The sequence below is a fragment of the Condylura cristata genome, unplaced genomic scaffold (assembly GCF_000260355.1).
Source record: "Condylura cristata isolate star-nosed mole 26May11 unplaced genomic scaffold, ConCri1.0 scaffold00012, whole genome shotgun sequence".
Lineage (NCBI taxonomy): Eukaryota > Metazoa > Chordata > Mammalia > Eulipotyphla > Talpidae > Condylura > Condylura cristata.
Genome location: NW_004567113.1, coordinates 4,480,688 through 4,507,063, shown reverse-complemented (window position 1 = coordinate 4,507,063; position 26,376 = coordinate 4,480,688). Strand labels below are relative to the sequence as shown.

Genomic DNA, 26,376 nt, shown 5'->3' with positions numbered 1-26,376 from the left:
AATCGAACTCATGCGGAAGCGGCTTTAGATTCTCAGTGCTGTGCTTTAACCCGCTGCGCCACCAGGGAGGGCCCTACCTTTACTTTTAAACTCCTCAAAACCTAATAGGGAATAGATGAGGTCTATGAATAATTCTAAAAAACAAACTTTTTTTATGGAGCCATCCATAGACATACTACACTAAAAAACAGAAAAATGTGTTTTATATTTGGAAAATTTTAAGATAGCAATAGAAATGTTCCCTACTCTGTTTCCTGAAGTATCAGGTTTTTTGGTTTTAGTTTCATTAGACTCCTCACTAAAGAAAATTAAAAATGAAAATTACTTTCCCTTGCTTTGGCAGTAATATTGCATCATGTCTTCAAATAAGCTATTAAATTAGCCCTAATGTTTTTGCTGGTAACTCTTAGTTATTTCTTTCCAATATGAATACAGCGCTAATGTGATTCATATTTACAGGTTCTAAAGAGAACTTGTAGAGAAAAAAAATCACAAATTACTATTGATTTCTCATTTGAACCCATACCATATTTTATCTGGTCATTGTTTTATGTAGTAATATTATATATTAGGGTTTCATAGGCTGTTAGAGGGCTTATGTGAAGTAGTGATCAGTTGGTTCAATGTCATTCAATTCTTGGAGGATAAATTACATAAAGTTTATTTCCTTAAGTCAACACTGATTCTGATTTCAATTAACATTGCCAGTGTTGATTTGAAGTATGGCCTCAGGAGTAAGCTCATTAAGTATGCAAATAAATAAACTTTGTATTGAGTAATGGTGATTATTGAGTAGAACTAAATTGTAAAAATTCATAAGGACCTTGACAAATTAAATGAGCTAATTAGAAAAAAAAGCTTAATGAGGGCAAGTATGTGATAATTCACCCAGAAACATTAAAAAAAAAAAGCTATAGTATTTGATATGTGTTTATGGATGTGTTTATGATATGTGTTTGTGGATGCATATGTGATGGCTCAAATTTGGAGGCTGAAGGCATTTTCAATGACTCATCCATCAATTATAAATATGAAATATAGCATTGATATTTACAAAATAAATTACCAAATTCAGCTTGCAGTGTAGAAGTTGTTCAGCATTTTAAAGCTTAGCATGACCTATTTATGAAATCCACAAATTATGCAAAAAATAAAATAAAAGAGAAAAAATTGGTAAAGTGTACAGTGTGAGTAATAGATCCTATGGTGAGAACTAAAGCAGTTTAGTATTTAAATAATAAGAAAAAGGCTAAAAGATAAAAATAAAAAAGAGGCTTTATTACATTAAGAACTATTACATTATATAAAGTGACCAGTTATAGTCCATTTTCACTGAGAACAAAATAAGAAGTTTTTATGAAACAGGGTTTTAGATGAGGCTTTAGTAAGGATTTCTTAATGTTATGCTTTCTATGTTATTAGGGTACCTTAGGAAGAAGAAAATTATCAGTTTTAGGGACCAACTTATGTATCTTATGTAGTCAAATCATGTGATACCTCCAGGAACTCCTTCAACTCTGATAATATGATTGTATAATCTTTCTTAAACCACCTAGCACTTTTGCTCCACAGGGAAGTTCATGGAATTTATTCAAATACTCCCTGCATTTTTAATACAAGAACATAACATTTTCTACTATAGGATTTTATTGGGTTATTTGAGGGTAGCACCTTAATATAAATTTAAGAAGTAGTTGACAATTACTGAAGACTCAATAAAATGCTTGTTGTCAGATAAATTTGAAATAATTCCATATCTAAGTATGGTGCTTTGTAGTAAATAATGTTGCATCTTGTTCATGGTACATAGAATAAGTGTTTTGTTTTATTGAAGGACAATTTACAGAATACTGGAATCTTTTAGAATGAAGTTTATTTAACTAACATCTCTCTCTTGTTCTGTGTGTGTGTGTATGTGTGTGTATCATAAAAAGGCTTTATTTAACTCTTTACTAATAGGCTGCTGAAAATAGAATATATAGCTGTAAATGATAATTCTGTCAGCAGGTAGAAAATTATTGTGTCTGTCAAATATCAGGATTTATGACATTATAAAATTAATTCCTAGCTTATAACACCTCAGATTTTCAGATAACTATTTCCTTGCATTTGTATAGAATTGTCATTTTGCAGAGTTTGACAATCATTTATATTAATTTTGCTTAACATCAGTAAGAAGGGATTCTCTGAAGTGACTTACTGTATCAATAAGTGTGAATCAACTTTCAATTATGTATGGAAATTTAAGTCTCTCCAAGAATAGGGGAAAGTTCACCTAAATATTCCATTGTATCATTCTTTCTCAAGTTCATCAACTTTACATAACTTTCCAACATTTCCTGTGACTTCCCTATCTATGCCACATGGCAAATAAGGTGCCATGAAAAACTTTCTGATGGAAAATGGGGAGGAAATATTTCCAAGTTTCTCAGGACAGATTTGAAGTCATGGGTTTGCTTTAATGCTTGATAGCTAGTTATACACCAAACAGGAATGTTATTTGGAAGGGAAAAGTGTCCTCTTCCTGTGTACTACATCAGTTTTCCTAGACTTAGCATACTTGAAATTCTAATGTATATTTAAATAGTTCTTAAAATAAAGGTAAAAATCTATATTCATAAAGGAGCCTAAAGCACAAATATCTGAGGCTGTCTTCTTCTTCTTCTTCTACTCTGTATCACAAAAGGGCAAGTTTAAAGGAATAAAGGATAAAATGTGGAAGTGAGAAGAGGAATTGTAAGGGGCGAGAGAAAGCTCTGTGCTATTCTCTGCATCAGTCTTGCCTTGGAAATATTCCCTTTGCCTCTAAACAAAAGCATCATAACCTTCTCTTGCCTAGGATTATTCAAACCTGTGAGCTTTGTACTTCAGCTTGCCATTCAAAAGGCCTATTAACTCAAGAAGGAATATTCTTAAACTAGGAGAGGAAGGAAGACACCATCACTTCAGAGCTATTCTATTCTCTTTATTAGAGAGTTGTGACTGTTCCTTCACACTTATCTTGCCTATAAATTATAACTTTAGACTTTAGAAATACTGCATAGAATAGTCTCATATACTATAGCCATACACATTTCTTCACTGATGAGAATTTTTTTAAAATCTTTTCAAACAAAGAAACATCATATTATTGGGTTAAAGAACACTCAACTCTTTCCTGAGCCTGCTTTCGTTAAATAGTGATACCCCCTCATACACCTAATAGAGTTCTTTGATCTCTTCAAAAGACACTAAGCCATCAGCCAGTCATTTCTTTTTGTGACTTCAAGGAATTTAGAGTTGTGCTTACTTCATCACTTACTCTTCATTATACTTTCTTTTTGCAAACTTATATCTGAGGAGTATGGGAAAACTTCAGAAGGAAAAGGCATTACTGAGATACAGAATGCAACTTCTCAAAGGACAAGTGGCTGCTGGCTGTGCTGAAAATAGGAAAATGGAAAGACTTCCTGTGGTGCTTATTCTGCTCTATAAGTAGAGCATATTTATTATCCTTTTTCTTCCTTATTTAAACAATAAGAGCTTGAAAGAAAAAATACTAAAATATAACTTTCTGTAATAATACTCAATATTAGCAATAGAAAACATTCACTACTTGCTCTGCTACATATTTCTTGTTTAAGGTTTTCTTAGGACTAAAACATGTGTGTGGTTTTTTTTGTTTGTTTATTTGTTTGTTTTAATGATTTAAATTAGAAAACTGCTTGTGGATTTTTTTTTTTACCATTTCATATTGATCTGATATGTCACTCATTAGATCAAACACTACATGATCAATCTGTTTCACACTGCTTTATGTAAAGCCCTTTTAAAAACAGCTATTCTATTACTATCTAGGTCTTATTTCTATCAAAATTGCAAAAAATAACCCTACCTTATATGAATACTTTGTTTCAGTCATATTTGCTAGTATTTTCTTTTTATTTGTCTTCCTCTAATTATACATGAAAAAACATTCAGCCAAACTATTTACCAGAGGTGTGATGATAAATCTCTTATATCTGTTTAAAAGTTTTGCTTTTGTAAACTAAAAATTATTGAAGGCTTTGACTAAAAACCCACAGAATGACTAGTAATATAGAGTTTAAAAAATCTTTCCATACTATGCTAATTTAATGAGAATGCTACATTTCCAAGATGAAGTATCTTTCTAGGAAAACTGAAACAGACCAATTACATGAGGTATATTAAAATAGTAATCAAAAGTATATGTCCCATCTCCCTAAAAAAGCCCAAGAACAGAGATTTACAATAGAGAGTTCTCCAACAATACAAAAATTAACTAAAAGATATCTCTTTCAAGCTCTCCAAAAATTGAAGAACAAGAAATGCTTCCAAGCACATTGTATGAGACAAATTTACTCTGCTAACAAAAGCAAGCAAGGACATCAAAAGTAAAACAAAACAATACTAAAACTAAATATCAATATCACATACAAACATAGACACAGAATTTGTCAACAAAATCTTAATAAAGAGTAAATAAAAGGATCATACACCATGACCAAGTAGTGGGACTTATTCCAGGCACACAATGTATAATCCATCAATGTAATATACCACATCAATAGAAAAGGAAGATAATAGTGAATGTGATCGTTTCAATATATTGCATGAAAGCACCTATTTATGATTAAAACCCTCAAGAATTCAGCATTTTATTTTAGTATGATGTTTTTTTTTTCAGAATAACTTACTGGTATTCTTTTAGGACTTGTAGTATAGAACAGAGTATTTCTGATGATCTTACTTTAAAATATTATTAATATGAAAATAATAAATTGATCACTTACTCTGTTCCTAAAAAAATTTCTCTTTCTGTAATAAACCACTGTGTTCATTTTTTTTCTCTTCATTTTCATTTTGCCACCTTCGGTGTTATCTTGGTGTGCTGTAATGGGATGGTATTATATCAAATAAGTTGCTCTATATCAGATAAGTGGTAAGAATTACTGAAGTATATCACAAGGTCAATTTATAAATTTAACTTATATCAGCAAGTAGGGAAACATGCTTTTGTTCTAAGTTGCAAAATTCTGTGCTATTCTAAATTTGAATACATTGAAATTAAACTGCCCTTTTCTGAGTCAAAAACTTCACATAAGCAATAAATTAACTTACTTTAAAAAGTGAATGTGTACAAAACAGTTGCATCAAATAAATTATATGATTATAATCCTATTATATTTAAGATGATGCTCTGTCACAGAAACCCAATTGCATTAAAGACTGACATTTAATTTCAACCTTCTTTTCATGGAAAGTTAAGAGTGCACCTTTATTTAATAATATTTTACTAGTATAGCTATTTGAAAAGCTCAGTTATATATTATGATATAAACATATAATCTCACTGCCATCATATATAAGCTACTGAGAAAAAAATGTAGACTGATGTCATAGATATTTATAACATAGGTCACAACAAAGGTTTAAAAAAGAAAATAAATATCAATCCAGTATCAATTCAATTGCCAGAATAACCAAGAAGAAAGTGATTGATCCTCTTCTAGGTATCTTTTAATAAAACTTAGTATGACCTTCTCCAGGCATAGACCTTCACGTGAAGGTACAAGCTCTACATTTCTGCTTACTCTTGACATTTGTATTTAAAGACATTAAGTGAGTGAAAAAGACCTGGTATTATAATCTCTGTGGTGTGTGTGTAATTTTACTTCTGACCCTGTTACTATTTTAGAGCATCCTCCAAAAGTAAAGTGAAAAATATGTGAATATATAAATGTTTTGATTAACAGCTTACTCCTATTATTAGAGATGACAATAAGTGAGAGCAAATTTCTCTTTGGAAAAAGTTTGCTATTGTCGTACGATTAGTAAGGAAATTATTGTGTGTCCGGGAGCAGATGCCAGTCACTTAAGTATTAAGCTGTACCATTAGCTCCCTTTTATTCCTGCCTTTGCTCTGAATTATTCATTTATGCTGTCACTTTAGGTTATCGTTAACAAATGGTAGAATTAGTTCAGTAGTAAAATATTACAGAAAATTCTTCAAATAGTAATTTGTAAATGCACCATTTTATGCAGCAGATACATGCACAAGATATATTGCTATATTGTGCAGCAAATAGGAATGGTCATGATAGTTTTCTTAGAGTAAATGATACACATCAACAACAAATAAAATGCTGACTAAAGTTTACTTAAATTTATTAATAGAAATTAAAACAAATTATCATCTAACAAATACCATCCAAATTTATTGTTTGCAGCACAATTTTGCAACAAAAATGTAAGCTGATTGCCTATAAGAGTATTCACAATATCTTTGCCCAATGCTGGAGTTGGCTGCAAATTGTCCCCAGGAAGTTATCAGCAAATTTCACCTAGAAACAGACTAGTCCATGGTATACTTAGCATGAAATTCATGGTCTATGGTTGTGGAGGGTGCTGGACACTTGTTCTTGTTCAGAATATAGCAGTGTTTTAGAGCATCTCCTCCCATTCCCAAAAGTTTATCAGGGTGAAGTGCATCAACATCAAATTTGAAGAGTACAAAAAGACACACATTTTTGTTAAGTGGCATCATTACACTTGAATAGCTATACAAATTTAGTGGGTTCTAATGGCATGGCAACGGGCTCTCCAAGTGGGAGATGTAGCTCAGAAACTCACACATAAAGAAATCAAGTACCATCTAGAGATGGGTAATCTGTTATACCAGCTATAGCTCAAAGATCGATTGAGTAGTGTTCTGCAAAAGAGAAACCTGAAAACATCAGTTTTCCAGAGCATAAAGTTACTTCCATTTGAATACAAGTCAAATAATGTATACACCCTAATTTCCCCCTCCAACATACACACAAACAGCAAATGAAATAGAAAACAAGATTATCTGGAAACTTCACAGATCTACATTTGAATCCTTTCCCTATATCACATAAACAGTGCACACTGAGCAAGTGTCTTATTATTTCTACTTAAGTTCCTTAAAAAGTGGATGTAATCATTCTAAAACTGAGACATTGCTGTGAGGATAATGTATATCAATTTTCTGACAGGTACATAGTAGCCACTGTATAAATAATGACTACCATAAATACTGATTTTTTTAAAGTCTAAACATGATACTGATGATTTTTTTTTAAATAAGAACTAGGCTTTGCTGCCTATAAGTCTATAATATATTGAACTCTATTAAAAATGAATTATTATGTATAATTATCTAGCAATTTAATTGTATTTGTTTTTGCTTTAATGAGATTGATAGATTTATTTTCATGATAAGAATACATAAAACAAGTATTGTCTGCACTGGAAAATTTCACCCACCTTGCATGATGACCTCATTTTCCATGACTGTGGACATAACATGCATTCTAACAGCTATTCTCCTTTGGTGTTACTCCTGAATATGCAGAAACAAGAAAAATATAAAAGCAATTTGACATCATCTTTCTTCATTTGTAGGGCACTTTCCTTCTGTTAACTTTGTTTTCAGTTGAAAATAGTAACCCTGTTTCTCTTGTCTCCCAACAAGGTCACTACAGGACCTTTCCAAGCAAACAGACATCCCTTATGGCACGGTCCTGGACTCGGCAGTCCACGAGCACGTCCGCATGAAGGGGATGAACCCTTTCGAGAGGGACAGCATGTATTCTCAAATGTGGCGGATGATCAACCGAAGCAATGGCTCAGAGAACAATGTGCTGGAATCCCAAGCAGGCATTCAAAAGGTATGGCCATTATTCTTCATTAGTAGCCTAGGTGTGTTTCTGATCGTGTTATTGCTAAGTTGAGACTGGCTCCTTTCTTTGTTTTCTTAACTCGGGTATAGAATTTTCTGCTAAATTTTACCTTCTGTGATTTGCCAACTATTTTGAGGCAACTTAGTGCACTTGGAAAGGGAATGCACACTCCTCTGTGGTATGCTAGGTGTGTTCCCAGTGAAATTCTAAAGCTAAAAAGCAGGTGCTGATATTGTTCAGAACAGAGCCAAAGATTTAGACACAAGGAAAAAAGAGGTTTCTGTAAGTCCCATTCCAAACACATTCAAGTTACCCATCCCCTCCAATCCCTCAGGGTAAACTCTACTCCGTATGTTTTACCATAAAAGTCTTGTCTTATAACTATGTGAAGTTAGCTGTGAGTAAAAGGGTACCTTGTCAACAACTGTTCCTGCAAATGTCTTCTTCTGCTTCCTAAAGTAAACATCTTTATTCATATGGTATATTTTATGTAGTCATTATCTAGAAGTTACTTTATTTCAAAAAGGGTTAGAAAGTAGTTTTGTGTGTGAAAAGCATGAAGCTAATTTTATTTTGGATTGTGGTTTATAAACATTTATATAAAAGTATTTCCTTCTCAGGCTTTATAAATTTCTATAAAAAAAGTAAATGCTTTTTCTTAAAATTATATCGAATATCAGTGCAGTGAAAACCAGAGTGATTGATTGATATTCAATACATAATTATAGAATGAATTGATGAATGGATGAATATAAAGCAGCTGCAATGGCAATATAAGCTTTTTGTCTGTAAGCTTCCAAACAGAGTAATCTGGACTTCAAATTTCAGTTTCTTGTTCAAAAGGCAAACTCAATAATACCATGTTGGAGAATATTTTGATAACTATAAAAATAAGTCAACCACAGTTTCTAGGATTTTCTTTGCCTTTTCATGTTATATTCTCTGTCTTGCTATCATCACTAGAGTCAGCCTAGAAGTTTTTGCATTCATTTCTTGGTGTGATTTTAAAAGTTGATGATGCAGATATAAACCTCTTTTCAAGTAATAATGATGCTTTTAAGGAAGTGAATATCCTCTAAATCTTACTAATGAGCCTAGCTCAGTCTACCTTATATAATCCTAGTTTCCGAGAGTCCAGGTGCTGATCCTAAAATGTTTTTTTTTTTGTATTTCTCAAGAGACTCATGGAATTTCAACATTTTCTACTCTAGTTAGTAGAGATTTGGGGTGTGGGTGGCAAGGAGAATGAATGACCTAAATATGAATGAATGGAACTAAATATTGTGTGGGACAAAAAAAATAATGTATTTTTTCATATTTCCTAAATACTCAAAAGATAAAATTGAATTTGAGGATAAATATACTAAATGATTTTGGTAATTTTTTCCATCTGCATTGTTTGTTGTGAAAAATAATTTTGTTTCCTTGAGGATAAGTATGCCTTGAAAGTCATAGTTTGCATTTCTACTCAATTTTATTAATGATTTTTAGTTTGTATTTATTTCAGTTATATTTTGGTTTTAGTTTATTCTTTATGATTACTAAAAGTGGCATTGGTTTACCACACTGTATACGATTTAGGGACATTAGTTTCACACATTTGCAAATATAAGTTTTGCACAATGCCCACCAGCCAAGCTTCAATAATCCTCCACCACAGTCCATGATAGCTCAGTGTTCTGTTCAATATTAGAAGTAAAAGACCCCATATCTTAAAACCTCTTCTTCACTGTCATTCCAGGGAATTTATTTTCTTTTTTTCCAAACAGATTTATAATTCCCAGTAGATTATTTTAAAAACCTTCATTTGACTCATTCACTCATTTATTCATTTATCATTCATTCTTTTATTCATTCCATATTTTCTAAGTACCTAGACCAGGCTATTGAGGTAAACTCAATCATGTAGAAATGATCCTGCAATCATATACTTGAATCTATAAATTCATATATAGAGTCTAGTGAGAGAGCTAAGAACTGAAACTAAAATACATGATCAAACAAAATGTTTTGAATTATAGCACCAACTATGAGTAAACATACAGGGCAGTACAGTACAAGTCAAAAAGGGAATCTTGTTGAGGAAAAATGACCAGGTGCATTTCCCGGAGATGATAAATTAATAGCACATTGTGGGGAAAGTCTGAAGATATATTCAGAAGCTGATAAAAAATCAATATAAATTCAGCACTTTTTTTTTTAAAGATTTATATAGTTGTGCATACAGAACTGGAGTACAGGCCAGAAAAGCAGGGGCAGCGAGAGGATTCACCAGCGAGAATGGGGAGCAGAACAGGCCGATTGAGAAATACACTGCTGAGGGGAGCAGCGGGAGGGTCAGGAGAGGTCTGCCGGACCATGTGGTCATCTCTGGGGCAGGCAGGGATCGAACTCATGCGAAAATCGCTTTTTAGCTTCTTAGTGCTGTGCTTTAACCCACTGAGCCACCAGGAAGGGCTATAAATGCAGCACTTTAAATGAGAAATAGGGCCCTCCTTGGTGGCACAACAGATTAAAGTGCAATGCTATGAAGCTATCCACAGCTCTGCAGCATGAGTTTGATCTTTGGCCAGGAAGTTGACCCACAAGGTGCAGCAGACTTCTCCTGACCCACCTACTGCTCCCCTCAGCAGTGTACTTCAGTCAATCTGCCTGTTCTGCTCCCCATGGTCTCTGCTAAAGCCTTGAAACCCCTGTACCTCTTACCTACTCCCCAGTTCTTATGTGCATAAATAAATAAATCTTTTAAAAAATATAAATAAATAAATAAATAAATAATGAGAGAACAGGAAATGATATTAGTAGACAGGGGAGGGATCATGTCCTTGTAGAAACTTGAATTTTATTGGAATGGCAAAAAAATTCTACTGTAATAAGGAATCTTTTTTCCTCTCAAGATCTCTATAGCTGATGTATGAATGGGGTGTAAGTGTGTGCAAAGAATGGAAATAGCTCTGGTCTTAGAGACACACTCTCTGCTTTTCTTCCCATTCCTTGTAGTTCTTAGCTCCATAAGTGTAGAGAGTCACTTGGCGTTCCTCTGGCTCACTTTGCTTCTCTGTTAGAATTAAAAGTATGTGAATTAATAAATGGTCTTTGCAGGTATGATCATATACCTATCTATCTTTGTTTATGATTTATTTATGTATGCGTACAGTGCTAGGGTACAGGCGAGAGACGCAGTGAGAGGATTCACCAGAGACAGAGTGGGGAACAGAACAGGCAGATTGACAAAGTACACTGCTGAGGGGAGCAGTCAGGAGAGGTCTGCTCCCATGTGGATCAAACTCATGCTGTAGTGGCTTTAGCTTCTCGGTGCTATGCTTTAAGCCACTGTGCCACCAGGGAAGGCCCAAGAAATCTTTTTTTTTTTTTAAGTAAAATGTGTAAATATGAGTAAAATCATTTTCACTCAATTCTTTTTATAATTTTGATAATAAAAATCACCTGAATGAGTATATATGTGAGATGCTTATAACTACAAAACTTTATTATTAAATGTTTTCTCATGTTAACTTAAAATGGTGTCACAATTAAAAAGATAATGCAATAAAAATTAGCAAACAATGCAATAAAAATTAGCAAACAATTAGCTCAGCTGCTGATATAGAGAGCTGAGAGATTAAAACTACAAATCAAGTCCCCAGGTATTGTATTACAGTATATTTGGTCACTGTTCTCATTTATGAATGGGGTGGTGAAGAGTGTCTTTTGGAATTCATAGAGGAAGACATTAAAGTGAACTTTGCTTGTAGTATTCATTCCTTTGAACCAAATGGTTGAAAATTGATTAACAGAGAAAAATAATTAATAAAATGAATCTTGGTTCAGTTCACAAAGCTGTGGCCAGCTTTTACTAAAGTGCAAAACAACCAACAAATAAACAGCAACTTTCTCACCTAGTGAAGCTTATTGGGAGTTCATGAGATTGAGAACTGTCAGATGAGAATGTGGTCTTGGATTCCTCCTCAAGTAACTAGTCTATCACAATGCACACAGAAGCTTGCTGTTCTATGCCATTGTTTTCTGCAATTGGGTTTTAATTCATGTTGACAGACAAAACCTCAAGGTCTTTGAGGTCAATATTCCACAAAAGGTGAAGCTTGTTCTATAGTGCCTTTGACAAGAACTCATATGTATAGTAACTGACTTCCCGTAGAGCCTGTGTCACTATGAAAAACAACTCTCACAATCTAATTATAACTTTAAATAGATCCCATTAATGGCTCAGGTTATGTTTCTTCTTAATTGAGCTGAGATACTAGTCTCATTAAATTTCTCTACTTGGGAAGAGATCCTGATTCCTCCTACCATCTGCATTATGCTCTAACCAAAGAAACCTGCATAAATTAGGATTAAGTAAATGAGTTCTGCCTTGCTATTCCTAGGAGACATTCACCTGTACCAAATTAGCCTGAGTAAACTAGAACAAATGTGTTTCTGTCTTCCCTTGCCCAGAAAAGTGTGATTTGAAGAATATGGCTAAATATATTATGCCTTCTTTTAACAATTATTTATTGAACATGTCTATGTATTATTCACTATTTAAGCTGATGGAGTGAATAGAAATAAAAACAAAATGACTTCATAGGTTTTATATTCTAATAGAAAAGTGACACAATAAATATTGTATTTTAGCAGTGATAAATGTTAAGACAAAAATGGAGTAGGAAAGGAAGAAGGGAAACTGAAAGAGAGGGTCTACCTTTTAAGGTATGTTGTCAGGGAAGACTTCACTGAGAAAGAAAAACTGGAGTAAACATTTGAACCAGGGCGAGAGAGGAAAAGGGAGGAGAAGAAGGAGAGGGATATTCTGAATAAAGTGCTTGCAGACAAAGGATTTGTCCATATGAAAACTGTGAAGTGGAAATGTGTCTGGCTGTTATAAGAGGAAGGCAATGTAGTTTGAGATGTGAGGGACAATATCAGAAGTGCATCAAGAACACAGAAGAAGCCAGGTTGGGGGTAGCTTATCATACAGCTCTTGCTGCATACAGTACAGTCTGGTGAGCTGGAGCATCAGTGGCACATGAGGGCACTTTAGGAATTCAGGCTCTAAGTCCCTACCTCAGTCCTTCTGAATGTGAATCTCATTCTAAGGAGAGTCCCACCACATCCATACTAAAGGCAGATGCACTGAGTAGAATATTCTAAGAGGGCTTTTACTTTGTGTGAGATATGAAACTGAGGAAGGCTTTAAACAGAAGCATAATGTGACATAACTTATATTTGGTCTATCATATGTTTGCTGTATTGAAAAAAGAAGCAACAACTAGAAGTGGGAATGTGGAAACTGGGGAAAGTGATTGGTGGCCTTGGTGACGAATCAGCAACACTCTGAGATGACACCATTGTAAATAATGCCTGACAGAACCCCAGTCCTTCTTGGGAACCTATGACTTTGCTAATAGCATTAGAACATTAATGGTATTTAATCTAGCATATTATCTCATACTGGACTTGGCCACAAGACAGATAATTTCTGGGAAGATAGAGAACCATCTATGTCACAGTGATGTCTGAGTAGGAATGGAGAACCTATGGTAGCAATGAAATAGAGAATTTTCTGATTACTATGAGGCAATGCTCATTTCTTGAGAACCTACCCTAACTCAGATGGTAAAGAGCAAATTACCCTAGAACCTCTTCCTTAGAAAAGTACATAAAATTTTGAATTGATTGTAGAACTCCTGACCTAGTTAGTGTGTCAAATGTTAGTAAGTAAATGATACTTCAAACTACAAAGTTCAAAGGGATTATAAATTGTGATGGATACTATGGCAATAGAAAGTGAGCGGTGTTATTGGAAGAGGAATTCAATCAGTGTTATTGGAAGAGGAATTCAATCAATATTCAAGGCCTACAACCGTAAGTCCCAGTAAAGTGTGGTACAAGGTCAGGGTGTATTATCAAGCATGCTATGGAAAGTATCTGAAGATCTTAAATCCTTCAGGTCATTCTGATTCACAGTAGAAAATTGAAAATCACTTATATAATCTGTGAACAATTTATATGGCTTTAGATTTTTCTCTGAAATGGGACACTGAAGGAGGATTGTGAGCAGAAGAGTTACAAGATCTGACCTAATTTTTACAGCTCTGCTCCTCTTCCTGCTGTGCAATAAGTAGGAAAATGGGGTTGAAGGCTGGCAATAGGGAGAATGGTGAGGTGTGCACTGAAATAATCCAAGGGAGGAGAGGCGATGAGCCAGAGAGGTTATGGAGGCAGTGGTGAGAGGTGATTTAGTTGAATGTATTTTGAAAGTGAATCTGAGAAAATTTTCTAAAAGTTTGTATACAGTTTACTAAAAAGAGTAACTAAAGATGCATTCAATGTTTTTACCCTAAACAGTTGCAAGATGAATTTACAATTTATTGAGAATGAAAAAATTATTAGAAAAGTATGGAAGATATACTATGGATAGTCAAAGGAGAATATGATGAAGACTGAGAATTAATGAGTAATTTGATAATCAGTAGACACTGTTGATCTTCATAAGAATAGATCTGGTAGAATGAAAGAGAAGAAATTACAATTAGATTGGAGAGAAAATGAGATGAGAAATGGTGGTGATGAGAAAAATAGGACATTTTTTAAAGGATCTTTGCTGAAAGAAAACACTCAGTAATGGGAGTGGCTGCCTGGAGTGGATTGTGAGGTTTGTGATAAAAGACAGGCAATTTCTCGGGATACACAGCTCCACATCCAGGAGGCATAACCAGGAACCTTGGATTTTTCATGATGGGTACTTAGAGATATAGGACCAATATTGGTTTTAGATCTTAAACAAACTTGTTGGTAAATTGTTGAAGTTTAGATGGGACAGGAGAGGTGAGCATATTGCAGAACTGCACTAACTGTTCAGGTAGAGGGCAGGCTAAGAGCAGCCTGTCTGGCAACTGAGAGCTGTGAAGGTATTGTTTCAGGTAATGAAGAATAGTAACTGAAATGTGTACTGGGTTTAAAGATGAAGTGAGAAGAAATTTATATCAAAAAAATAAATAAATAAAAAGGCTGCTAGTAAAAAAAATTTGCATCATAGTTTACAACTCATGAGCCACACTTGCTCCATCCCATTTCCTCTTGGAGCTCTGTAGTGTCATTTGGCTTTGAGTAAAATGCCCACTTAGACAATAGTTCAAGAGCCATCTACATAGAGAAGTGAGAGGTTACTTGAATTTCAATGACTTGGCAATATACTGACTAAGTACATGACCTTAAATTGGGGATACATTCTTTTAAAAATATTATTTATTTATGCATACAGAACTGAGGTACAGGCCAGAGGGGCAGAGGCAGTGAGAGGCTTCACTGAGACAGAGTGGGGAGCAGAACAGGCAGATTGACAAAGTACACTGCTGAGGAGAGCAGCGGGCAGGTCAGGAGAGGTCTGTTAGGCCATGTGGGTCACCTCCCTGGCCTGGATCAAACTCAACTGAAGCAGATTCAGAAAGCTTCACAATGCTGCGCTTTAACTCATTGTGACACCAGGGAGAGCTGCCATTCTTATTACAGCTATAAATCATCAAACTGAGCACCCCTTGAGGAAAAAAAAGATAAAATACCAAACGGCCTTAGGTCTATGAAAATGCCACGAGTACTGGACCTGCCACGGCAATGGATTGGAGATACCATGAATTTGCTACCTTTGCCCTTTTGCCAAATCATTCAATATATGATTCACTTTTGCACTTCACCCAGAAGCTTGGAGCTCACATCCCCTCAGCATGTTTTGTGTTTTCTAGGAATTGGAGACTTAGGTCTGTTTCACCACATAGTGAAAGAAAATAACTAACCCAGTGAGCAAATGTACATGCAGACAACATTGCAAGAGGCCTACCAATGCATCTTAGGGATTTTTATTGATACTTTACTTTTTTATTTCTAATAATCACTATGCATGTTTGAAATCAATTTTCATCTTTGTTAGAAAGATATATCCTTCTTAGGCAGTCATAAAGATTTTAACCTGAGTTACACTATATAATGTCTCAATAGCACAAAAATCAAACTATATGTATTTTTTTCTAGATAGATCCCTATAAAGATACATCCACATAGCAATTTATAAATTAAAATGAAAATAGTGAAGTGGTGTCATATATATGTAAGTATATATAAATATATACAAATGACACTACTAATCCACCATGAACAGAGTATGTGCGTTTTAAAAAATAGAAATTTAATCTATGATGAAAACCAGACCTGCTCCAATTCTTCTTCTAATTAGCTACATTTGATTCCAATTCATCTACTTATTCATTCATTGCTTTAATCAACAAACATTTATTCAATGCCTGCTGAGTACCAGAAATTGTTAGACACAGAGGATGCAGAGATTGGTTAATACAAAAGGGGTGGGGCAGAAAAAAAAATGAGTAGCTAACTGGCAGAGAGGTGGTCCAGATATGAGAACACAGAGAAAGGGAGGCTGGCATAGCCTGAGACAGGACAGGGGAGTAAAGCACGCCCTGATGAAGTCATGTTAAAACTTAAAATAAGTAGAATTTAATTATGAAAAAAGAGCTCTAAATAAGGAGAGAGAGGAGACAGCCTGAACAAAAGGATGGAGATGAACAGAACACAGTCTATGCAGAAAAAAAAAAAAAACAGCAAATTATTTTTTTGTGTTGCCTCACCAGGCAGCAGTGTGGGGAGCAGTATGGGAGGAGGGAAATGTCAGAGTGCACAGGGGCACGCTGCCTTTGGATGGGGCTACACAGGAAGTAAAGGCAGCCTGGTATTTAGCACTGAGTACAAAAGTGGGGCACACATACATGGTGTGGACCTGTGGGTGATGGGACTAGGGATGTAAGGCAGGCACAGTGACCAGGGGCTATCACCTGGAGGCTTCATTATTCCTGCCAGTCTAAGCATATCGTCTCTATCCTAATATCTGCCTGCTGTGTTCAGCAGAAACTGCTTTCCCAGTATGTTCCTCAGATGGGACTTTGCTCCTGGTGAGAGACCCCCCCTGCATGACTCTACATTTAGCTGACAAACAGGAACTCTAGGCACAGAGATAATACCCATAACCCTATAACCGGGACCCCAGGGGAGCAAATGATGTTAAACCCCATGAGGATCCTGGGAGTGGAGAATTTAACTCTCTCTTCACTGCACAGATTCAATAAGGCCCACCCACAGTAGAGAGGACAATCTCCTTTAATGACCAATTAGATGCACACCTCCTAGAAATACAGTCACAGACACAACCAGAAGTAATATTTAACCAGCTTTCTAGACCAGTCATGTTGACACATAAATTAGCCATCACAGCACGGCAGTACAGTGACGCAGTAGGTAGCAGGGTCTATGACTATGGATTAAAGATGCCTACTGGGCCACGTGTCACCTAAACTCGCTAAGTGGATATTTATTATGTAGTTTAAATAAGCAAAAAAAATATGAAAATAATAAACAAAAATGTTTGAGTGCAGCACTAAGAAACTATTGTCACTATTGTCAGCCTCTGCAGCATGAGTTCCATCCCCAGCCAGGGAGGCGACCTACATAGCACAGCAGACCTCTCCTGTCTCATCCGCTGCTCCCCTCAGTAGTGAATCTCACTCGACCAGCCTGTTCTGTTCCCCACTCTCTCTATTGTGAATCCTTTTATCCCACACCTCTGGCCTAAACCCCAGTTCATATATGCATAAATAAATAAATCTTTAAAAAACATGTGAATGGAATTTTTTGGATTAGAAAAAAGATAGTTACTCTGGATCTCAGCTTTCTTCTATATATTTAAAATTGTGGAAATGAAATAGATGAATTCTGAGAATTCTTCTAATGTTCAATAGTCTTTGGTCTTTAATTTCAAATTGTCTTATAGCTTTTGAAAGAATCATGACTCCCAGAACTCTAGTAGGAATTAAAAACCTCAGTCATCAATCCTGGTCTAATGTATATTGTTGTGCTCAAGCCAAAACATTCTACAAAGAAACTCCAACTTTATTATTAAAATAGTCGGATAAAATGAATGAATAAGCACATCTTTGTTCCATCCTTTCCTCATTATATTCACAAATTTCTTTATCCAACAAATATTTTTAAAGGTAATTGTTTCAGCTTATTCAGAGTCCTGCTTGCTTCACCACTGTCTTGCAAAAGTAACCAGCATTAAATACTTTACAATTTCATTTCTTCTTGTTTATCAAAATGAGAAATGGAAATTGTTAGTTTATTTTCAGTTTTTCTGATTGTGAATAAGTTGAACATTTTGTCAGATAAGTATTGGCTTTTGTACATCATTTACATATTGCTAAATTATTTGTTTTACTCCTTTTCCTATTGATTTTATCATCAATTTTATGCCTATTTAAAAAAAAATAGTAGCTATACTTTATCCTTTATGTTGCACTACCTTTAACATATCAATTTTATTTCCATCCAAATCTACCTGTGCATTTCCACATCAGTCAAGTAGGTATACTGGCAAACACAAGATGGTCAGGTCCCAATATAAATATGCATGCCCAAGTATATACTTTAAAGTCACTTATTTTGCACAGTAGCAGAGAGGGTGAGAGCATTAAATGCACAGAACAACATTTAATCTGAAAAAAAAAAAAAAAGGAAACTCTAAAAGGTTTTGTAAATATGCTGCTAAACTGTCCAATGTAATCTTCCTTTTAAGAATATCGCTGTCTTCTTGGGGCCTCCCTGGTAGCATAGGGGTTAAAGACAGAGTGCTACCAAACCATCTGCAGCCACTGCAACAAGAGTTTGATTCCCAGCCAGGGAGGTGACCCACATGGCACAGAAGATCTCTCTGTCTCACCTGCTGCTCCCTTCAGCAGTATAGTTCAGTCAGTCTGCCTGTGCTGTTCCCCACTCTGTCTCTGGTGAATCTTCTCACTCCCCACCTCCCTGCCAGCCACCTCTCACCTATATCCCAGTTCTTATATGCATAAATGAATACATCTTTAAAAAATATTAAACCAAAAAAAATAAGAATACTGTAAGTATTTGTAAAACTTAGTTCTCTAGTAGTAAATGTTTACAAATTTTTCAAAATATTTCAATAGAATTTTTCTTTCTATTTTTATTGTAATAACATTTGCTCAAAGTTGTATATGATTTAGAAGTACAAGATCACAATCTTCATGTTGTGTGAATGTACAATACTGCCACCAAGTCACCCATTGTGCTCTGCCATAGTACCTTCGTGCCTCCTCAGCACATTGCTCTCCCCTCCCCTCTGGTAGATGTAATCTACGGTAAGATTCAGGAGTTTGGTATTTTGTAAACTGCCAGTGCTGAAGTGACTATTATTTTAACTAGTGTTTTAAAGAAGACTTTAGGGATTTCTATGTATATATTATCATATAAACTAAAAACAATAATTTTACATTTTTTTCTAAAAATGCAGTCCAAAAGATGAATGCAACCCACTCTTTGAAAACATAGACAAAAGAGAGAAAACTCCAGCTAGTATAACAAAGAAGAAATAACAAAGTGTTAATAAATGCAATCAAATATCAAAGATATAATGTTAATGTAGACATCTTAAAAATTCATAGGATCATAAGACATATTTTTTAAGTATTTGTATCCGAGTAAGCTGGCAAACCTAGAAGAAATGGGCAAATTCTTAGAAATATGCAACCATTCAGAATGAATCTAAAACAATACATAAATAAATAACTTGAACTTAACCAAAAAGTAGCAATAGTGAGTGCTACCAAACCTGCTAAGATGAGCTAATACCTATCCTTCTCAAACACTTCTAAAAAAGTGAGGAGGGAATACCTGCAAACACATTGCATGGTGCCAGAATTACTTTAATATCAAACCAGATAAAGCACCACAAGAAAAAGAAAACTGTAGACCAATTTCCCTGATGAGCATAGATGGAAGAATCCTCAACAACTCTTGGAAAATAAAATTTATAATCTAAAGGATCATACACCAAGGTCAAATAAGATTAATTACAATGATTCAAGGATAGTTTAACATTTTAAAATCAGTCAGTGGTTTGCCACATCAACAAAAGATAAAAATCACATAATCATGTCAATGCATGCCAAGAAAGTACTTGAAAATATTTAACATCCATTTATGATTACTGTAAAATAGTGATCAATGGATAATACTTCACATAATAAAAGCCATATGTAATAAGCCTCCACAATTGACATAATTCCATATGTAATAAGCCTCCACAATTGACATAATGGTGATATACTAAAAGATATTCCATTAAGCTCTGTTATAAGACAAAGATGTGCACTTACACCACTACTATTCATCACATACAATATTAGAAGTTATAGCTAGAGAAATTAAGAAAAGAAATATATGAGGAATCCTATGGACATTGTCTGAGATACTGGGATTTTGTGCCTATATAACAATTTCCATATATTAAGCTGTAGACTTTTTAACACATACTATAAAGTTTTAGTTACTTATGAAACTCTTCTTTTCTTAGTAGGAGAACTGGGATCCTATAAAGGTTTCATATGCATTCATGGGCCTGAAACCCTGCTTACCCTTCATATCTTCAAAGGATCTTATTGATTTGCGTGTTCACTTCTCTGTGATTTTCTTCTTCCTAACTGTTCTACTTCAATGCTCCTGCCAAGTATATGAATGCCATGATTATGAGTGCATTCTCTGCTTTTACATTTCTCAGATTATTTGTCATTTTAGTCACCAAAGTTTCTGATTACAAATTACTCCTTTCTTGTTAAATTGCCATAACTCCATTATTTTCCTTATATTAAATCAATATATATTGCAAATACCCTTTCAGTCTCTGCCAACTGGCACCAGTTCATCCTGGGACATAATATTATAAGCATTTACTACTTCTGTGATAGTATTTTGGGGACAATAAATATATAGCAACATAAAACTATGTTTGGTAGGAAATCAACAGTCTTCAATTTTTCCTTCATTTCTTCTACTGCATATAATAAAGCATACTGAAATCCAAGTGAAAAATAACTTCATATATAAAGGCAGAGTTTCCTTCGTTATATCATTACATCTCGCTATTATATAATCCAAACATATTGTTTCCATAGTTGATATCATATATAAATTTTCTATTAAAAATAAATTTTATTGATTTAATTGATGAAATATACTTAACAATATTTGTTACCTTCACTATTTTTGTTGTACAGTTTTGTGGCATATAATGTTCACTCACATTGTTGTACAATAATCCACCTCCAGAGCTCCTCTCATCTCAGAAAACTAAAACTTCTTACCTATTAACAAAAACTGCTCATTCTTTCCTCTTCAACCCATGAACACCACCATTATGCTTTCTGTCTTTATGAGTTTTAACTATTTCATATACCATGTGTCATTGGAAGCATACAGAATTTATTATTTATTTACTTACTTATTTACTGACTGTTTTCCATGGAGGATACACTATTTTACATTCCCACTCAGAGTACATAAAGATTCACATTTCTCCACATCCTTACCATTGCTCATTCTGATTAGGGGTCATCTTAATGAGTGTGAGATGGATCATATACATTTAGTGAAATATATCAGAAGAAGACAGGCAAATACCGGAGGATTCCATTCAAATGTGAAAATATAAAGAAATAAAACAAAGAAACAAATAAAACAAACCCAAAACTAGCTCTACAAATATAATTACATAATTGAGGCTACTAAAGCCTCAGCTATAAAGGGTGATAGCGGGGAACAGAAATGGGGAAGAGAAACTATGGTCTATGGTGGAAGATTATAGGTGTTTCTGGGGAGAACATATAATGGTAATATACACCTGAGGAGGTGTAGACCAAAATACCCCTAAATCACATACAGTGTTGTAAAATATACACAGTGTTACCTCAATGGAAGTAAATATCACAAATAAGTAAAATGAAGCTTTATTCAAAACCAACTTTTTAAGAGGTACAACTATATAGAAGAGAATTATATAGTTCAACAAGGAAAAAAATATTCATGTTAATATGATGTTCCCAGTTGACAAATGTCCCTCTGTGAATGTTTATTTCTGACCACTAAGCCATTGCTATTTCCAGAATTAATCACTGTCACGGTTAATAGGAAATGTGGTGCTTTCTCAGTTTAATCATTTTTTATATATGAGAAAAAAATATACCAAAAAACGATAAGTGATTTACCCAGGGTCACACAATTAATATCAAGACTTATGACTACAGCCTACAAACTTAACTCCAAGTCACTTGCTCCTTACTCTACAGATATATGAGTTGAGATTCTAATTTCTTCCCAAGCTCATTAAAATTCACATCACACACACATCACAATTTGAACAGTTCTAAAACTTCAGAAATTACCGGGAGGGGCTGCACAAAATGCTTAATCCTAAACTCCAAACACATAATTTATTGGCTTTGTGGTGAGACATCAATCATTAATTTTTTAATAAACAATCCAAGTATTTCTGAGGAAATCTATTCAAGATTTTCTTTTTTAAAAGATTTATTTATTTATGCATACAAGAACTGGTGTGCAGGTAGATGTGCAGGGAGCAGGAAGATCAACCAGCATGGGGAGCAGAACAGGCAGACTGTAATACACTGCAGAGAGGAGCACTGGCTGAGTCAGGAGAGGTCTACAGCCATGTGGGTCACCTCCCCGCCCAAGGTGCTGCAGTGGCTGCGGATTGCTTCATAGTGTTGTGCTTTAACCAGTTGTGCCACCAGGGGGGGCCTTCTTCAAAGATTTTTCTTATGAGGATCAGCCTTCTGGACATTATTTAAATGTATTTGTCCTAAGCCAGTGATCCCCAATGTAATCCCTAGATCAGCAATGTCAAACCACCTTAGGACTGTGAGAAATGCCAATTTTAGAGTATATGCCAGAACTCTGACTAGAGACTCCTGGATGGGACTAGGAAAATGTGAAACAAGCTGTAGTATTATTGTGATAAAACTGGAGTCTGAGAACCTCTGGCCTAGGCTAAAATTTAGTCCAAGCAAGTCTCTACATTTATTTGATTGCCTTCTATCCAAAGTCTTTAGATATTACTTACAAGTAATTTAATTTTTTATCATCTTAATTGATTCATGATTATTGAATGTTTCAATACTCAAGAACAAACCTTCACTCTCTTAACTCTTTACATTCAATTAATCAGAAAGTGAGGGACACATCACCTGGAAATTTTCTCTTCTTTCTGTGATAGCATTTACGTTTTTAGGAATAAGACAACACTTATCTGCTTGCTACACATCACCACCTGGAGGCCTAGTCAGTGTCCTCCCAACCCTATATCTAACATCAAACTAATTATCCTCCTTTGTAGGTTGATGTTTATCTTGCATTATACCTGTTAAAAGTACCATGCCCTCCCTTTCATCTAGGCTAGAAACTGAGAAGTTATTTTCATTGCTTTCATTTTTCTTACTAGAGCCAATTAATTGCTTTAACTATCATTCCTGCCTCTGCAGCTTCTCTCTCATTTATCCCCGCCTGTCCCCTCATGCTTCTAATTTTGTAGTTCATGTCACCATTACTACCCTTCTCAACTATAGAAATAATTAACTGATTGGGCCCCTCCCACCAATTCATTTTTCCCAGCATAGTTGCGATGGTGATCTATCTTTGCTCAAAAAGTCTACTTTATCTCAAGTGTAAATTGTTTATCCCAGCCTTTAAATGTCTCTACACTTTTGCAGTATGCTTCCTTTCAGTCTTCATTTACTCAGTCATTATTTTCTTTCAAATAATATTTATTGATCACCTATTCTGTGCTAAGCATTCATCTAGGTATTTTCTTTTCCCTTTCACATGCCCCATATTCCTATTAAACTAAGTTACTGGTTTTCTCTTATCATACTCAATGTCCCTACATATATTTTCTTAACCTACATCAGGAATACACTCTTCACACTACCTTCTATCTTTATCCTGTGGCTATTCATTTTTTCAAGTCCATCTCAATTATTGCATGCTATGAAATCTTCCCTAGTTCTCTTATCTAAATTGTATTCTTCCTTATTAAACACTTATAATAATTTCTCCAATCCCACATAAGGTTGCTTCTTAATATTATAACTTTTGCCTATCAATCTTTCTAGATTGTATGTGACTAAGTCAAGTTCTATACCTTCTATACCTGATTCGTAAGTTTGTGTTTATTTCTCCCCTTTAACTGAAAATCATTGGTAAATTAAATTTATAAAGTCAGCTTCAAACCTTATTTTTAATTTTTCTTTCCAACTGCAATAACAAAATTATTTGACAGCAATAAATTCAGGCCAGTGAATCCATACAAAATAACTTAAGTCCTTGTAGAATATTCTTCAAGAGACTGGACATTTTTATATTTTCTCACATTTATGATGGTACATTTTATTCACTGTCTTAAAAAGTAGTTGGTAAAAATAGCTTGTCTGTAAATATAATAGTTCTCAATACTTTTCAAAACTAGTTTAAATTATCTTAGCCTCGCTGTATTTAGATCAATGGATGTATAAATATACTTGGTTTATACATTTTGTCTAGTAGACTGGGAATCAAGGCAGGGAAGACAAAACAGGGCTAGGCCTAGGGATAGTCAAATTTAACATTTGTCTCAGGAACATAAGTTAAGGAAGTAGGTATGCTGGAAGATCTGTTATTACTATATAGAGAAAGGATCAGCACTGCTGTTTTCCTCTCTTCAGGTATTGACAAATCCCATTCTTACTTAAAATTCTGAGATTATGTTCATCATGGATTTTTATATATATATTTTTTAAATATTACATCAGATTACATGTATCTTGACTCCTAAATTGGATATGCTCTTAAAATGCTATAGTCATCTCAATCTAGCATAATGCTAAAAAAGAAAGATAACAAAATAGAAAAGAAAGAAGAAAAGGAAATAGGTAAAATGAAATATATGAAGACAGGTAAGCTTTATTGAATGATTACAATCTTTAAGTTTAAAATATAAGGATGACAAATAAGCAAAATCAACTTGATTATCAATTCTGTAAATATGGAATAACTCAAGGATATGCTAAGTACAGTGTGTGTAAGCCATATATGCAAATGGACCAGATTGCACAGTTCATGCCTGAATAATACAATATAATATAGTCAATCAATTAGTCTAGGGTGATCAATTCTGAATTCTTTGTTTCCTTGATAGATTTAGTTACAAATTTTGTGCATTTTATAAAAATATACCTCTTAATCATGAATGATTTCAAAGTCATGCATTTTGGCTATTTAACAGTCCATGATAACCTATTAGGTTTAATCTTATATTTTTTGGGTTTAAAAGTGTGATGGAATTAGGCTTGGATTTGTCTGAGATTCCCACTAACTAGCCAACAGGCTTAATCGTGATTCTGAAAAATTATCAGGTAAAACTTCCAAAATATATCACATAATATGTAACTCACCTTTATATGGGCAAAACATCAGCTAAAATATGTAAACTAAATAAAGAGAGCTCAGAATCAATATACTTGAATAAGCTCAATGAATGCATATAATTTATACCCCCAGGTTTCAGGTATTCAACCTGTACAAAAAATAATGGTTGTGTAGCATGAAAAATGCAAAGCTCAATTTTAAATAGATAAAGAATTGCCTTGGAAAGATCAGATGCTCACTGCTTCCCTTTACACTGACAGTAAAACTACAAATGTGCTGTAGTTGTGTTTTGCCAATTCTCACCTGTGTGTTAAGCTTCAGTGCCCATAGGCTCAGCAGTATGTAAATGTGATGGAAAGTTTCCAGCTCAAATTATATCACTGTCAGAAACTTATTGTATTTAATACTTTTTTTTTTGGTATTTTATTCTGGATATAAAATATTTAGCCTACAGAAAACTAATGGATTATAGTCAAGTGAAACATTGCTCATAAGCTGTGAAGCACAGTTTATCAGCTTTTCAGTGTAGAATATCAATATTCTCCTTCACCATATTAACACATACAGAGACACATTTGTGTAATTCTAGCAAGAGATGATCATTTTCTTGTTTCTCCACTTAGGACTTTGAGTAAAAAAAAAAAAGTATGTGAAATTTAAACAAATTCCCTTTCTACATTAGAGGAGCTAATTAAATTTGTCAGACCAGATGCTAGTTAATATGTAGAAATTGCCTCAGATATTAGGCATAATAATATATGACCCAAATTTATTTTTCAACCATAAACTCCTTAGAACTGACCACAAGATTTTGTGTACTCTTTGGTAATAAATCTGGCCCAAATCTCCTTTACCCACCATGCACTCTATATAACTGTCTACAATATTTTATATACTTTCTGGTAATAAAATATGAAATAAGAAACTGCATTCAGGGTTTCAGAATTTTTTTTTTTTTGGCATTGTTATTGTTTGTACCAAACAACACATCATTTAAGTCAGGTATGCTGTGAGCACCACTGAAAGATGTCAATGGACAAAATTATTTACCTAATTTGATATCTACTCATCATCTGTTTAATATAGGTATATCAAACTTCTGATATTCAATTCAGTCATTCCATCTTTCATCTTTTGTTTCCCAGTTACTATAAACTCCATTTTTAAAAATTTCTTAGTACCAAGGCCTCCCTGGTGACGCAGTGGGTTAAAGCACAGCATTGAGAAGCTAAAGCCACTTCAGTATGAGTTTGATTCCCGCCTGCCCAGGAGGTGACCACATGGCGTGGCAGACCTCTCCTGACCCGCCCGCTGCTCTCCTCAGCAGTGT

The 26,376-nt window shown here is 34.4% G+C and overlaps 1 protein-coding gene across 2 annotated transcripts in view; it reads left to right on the top strand.

Moving 5' to 3' along the window:
- GRID2 (glutamate receptor, ionotropic, delta 2) overlaps window positions 1-26,376 on the top strand; it is a 1,454,036-nt gene that overhangs the window by 1,206,395 nt on the left and 221,265 nt on the right. For both annotated transcript variants that reach the window (XM_004681119.2, XM_004681118.2), the window contains one exon: window positions 7,499-7,694. In XM_004681119.2, coding sequence (XP_004681176.1) covers window positions 7,499-7,694 — 196 coding nt within the window. The remainder of the gene's footprint in view (window positions 1-7,498; window positions 7,695-26,376) is intronic.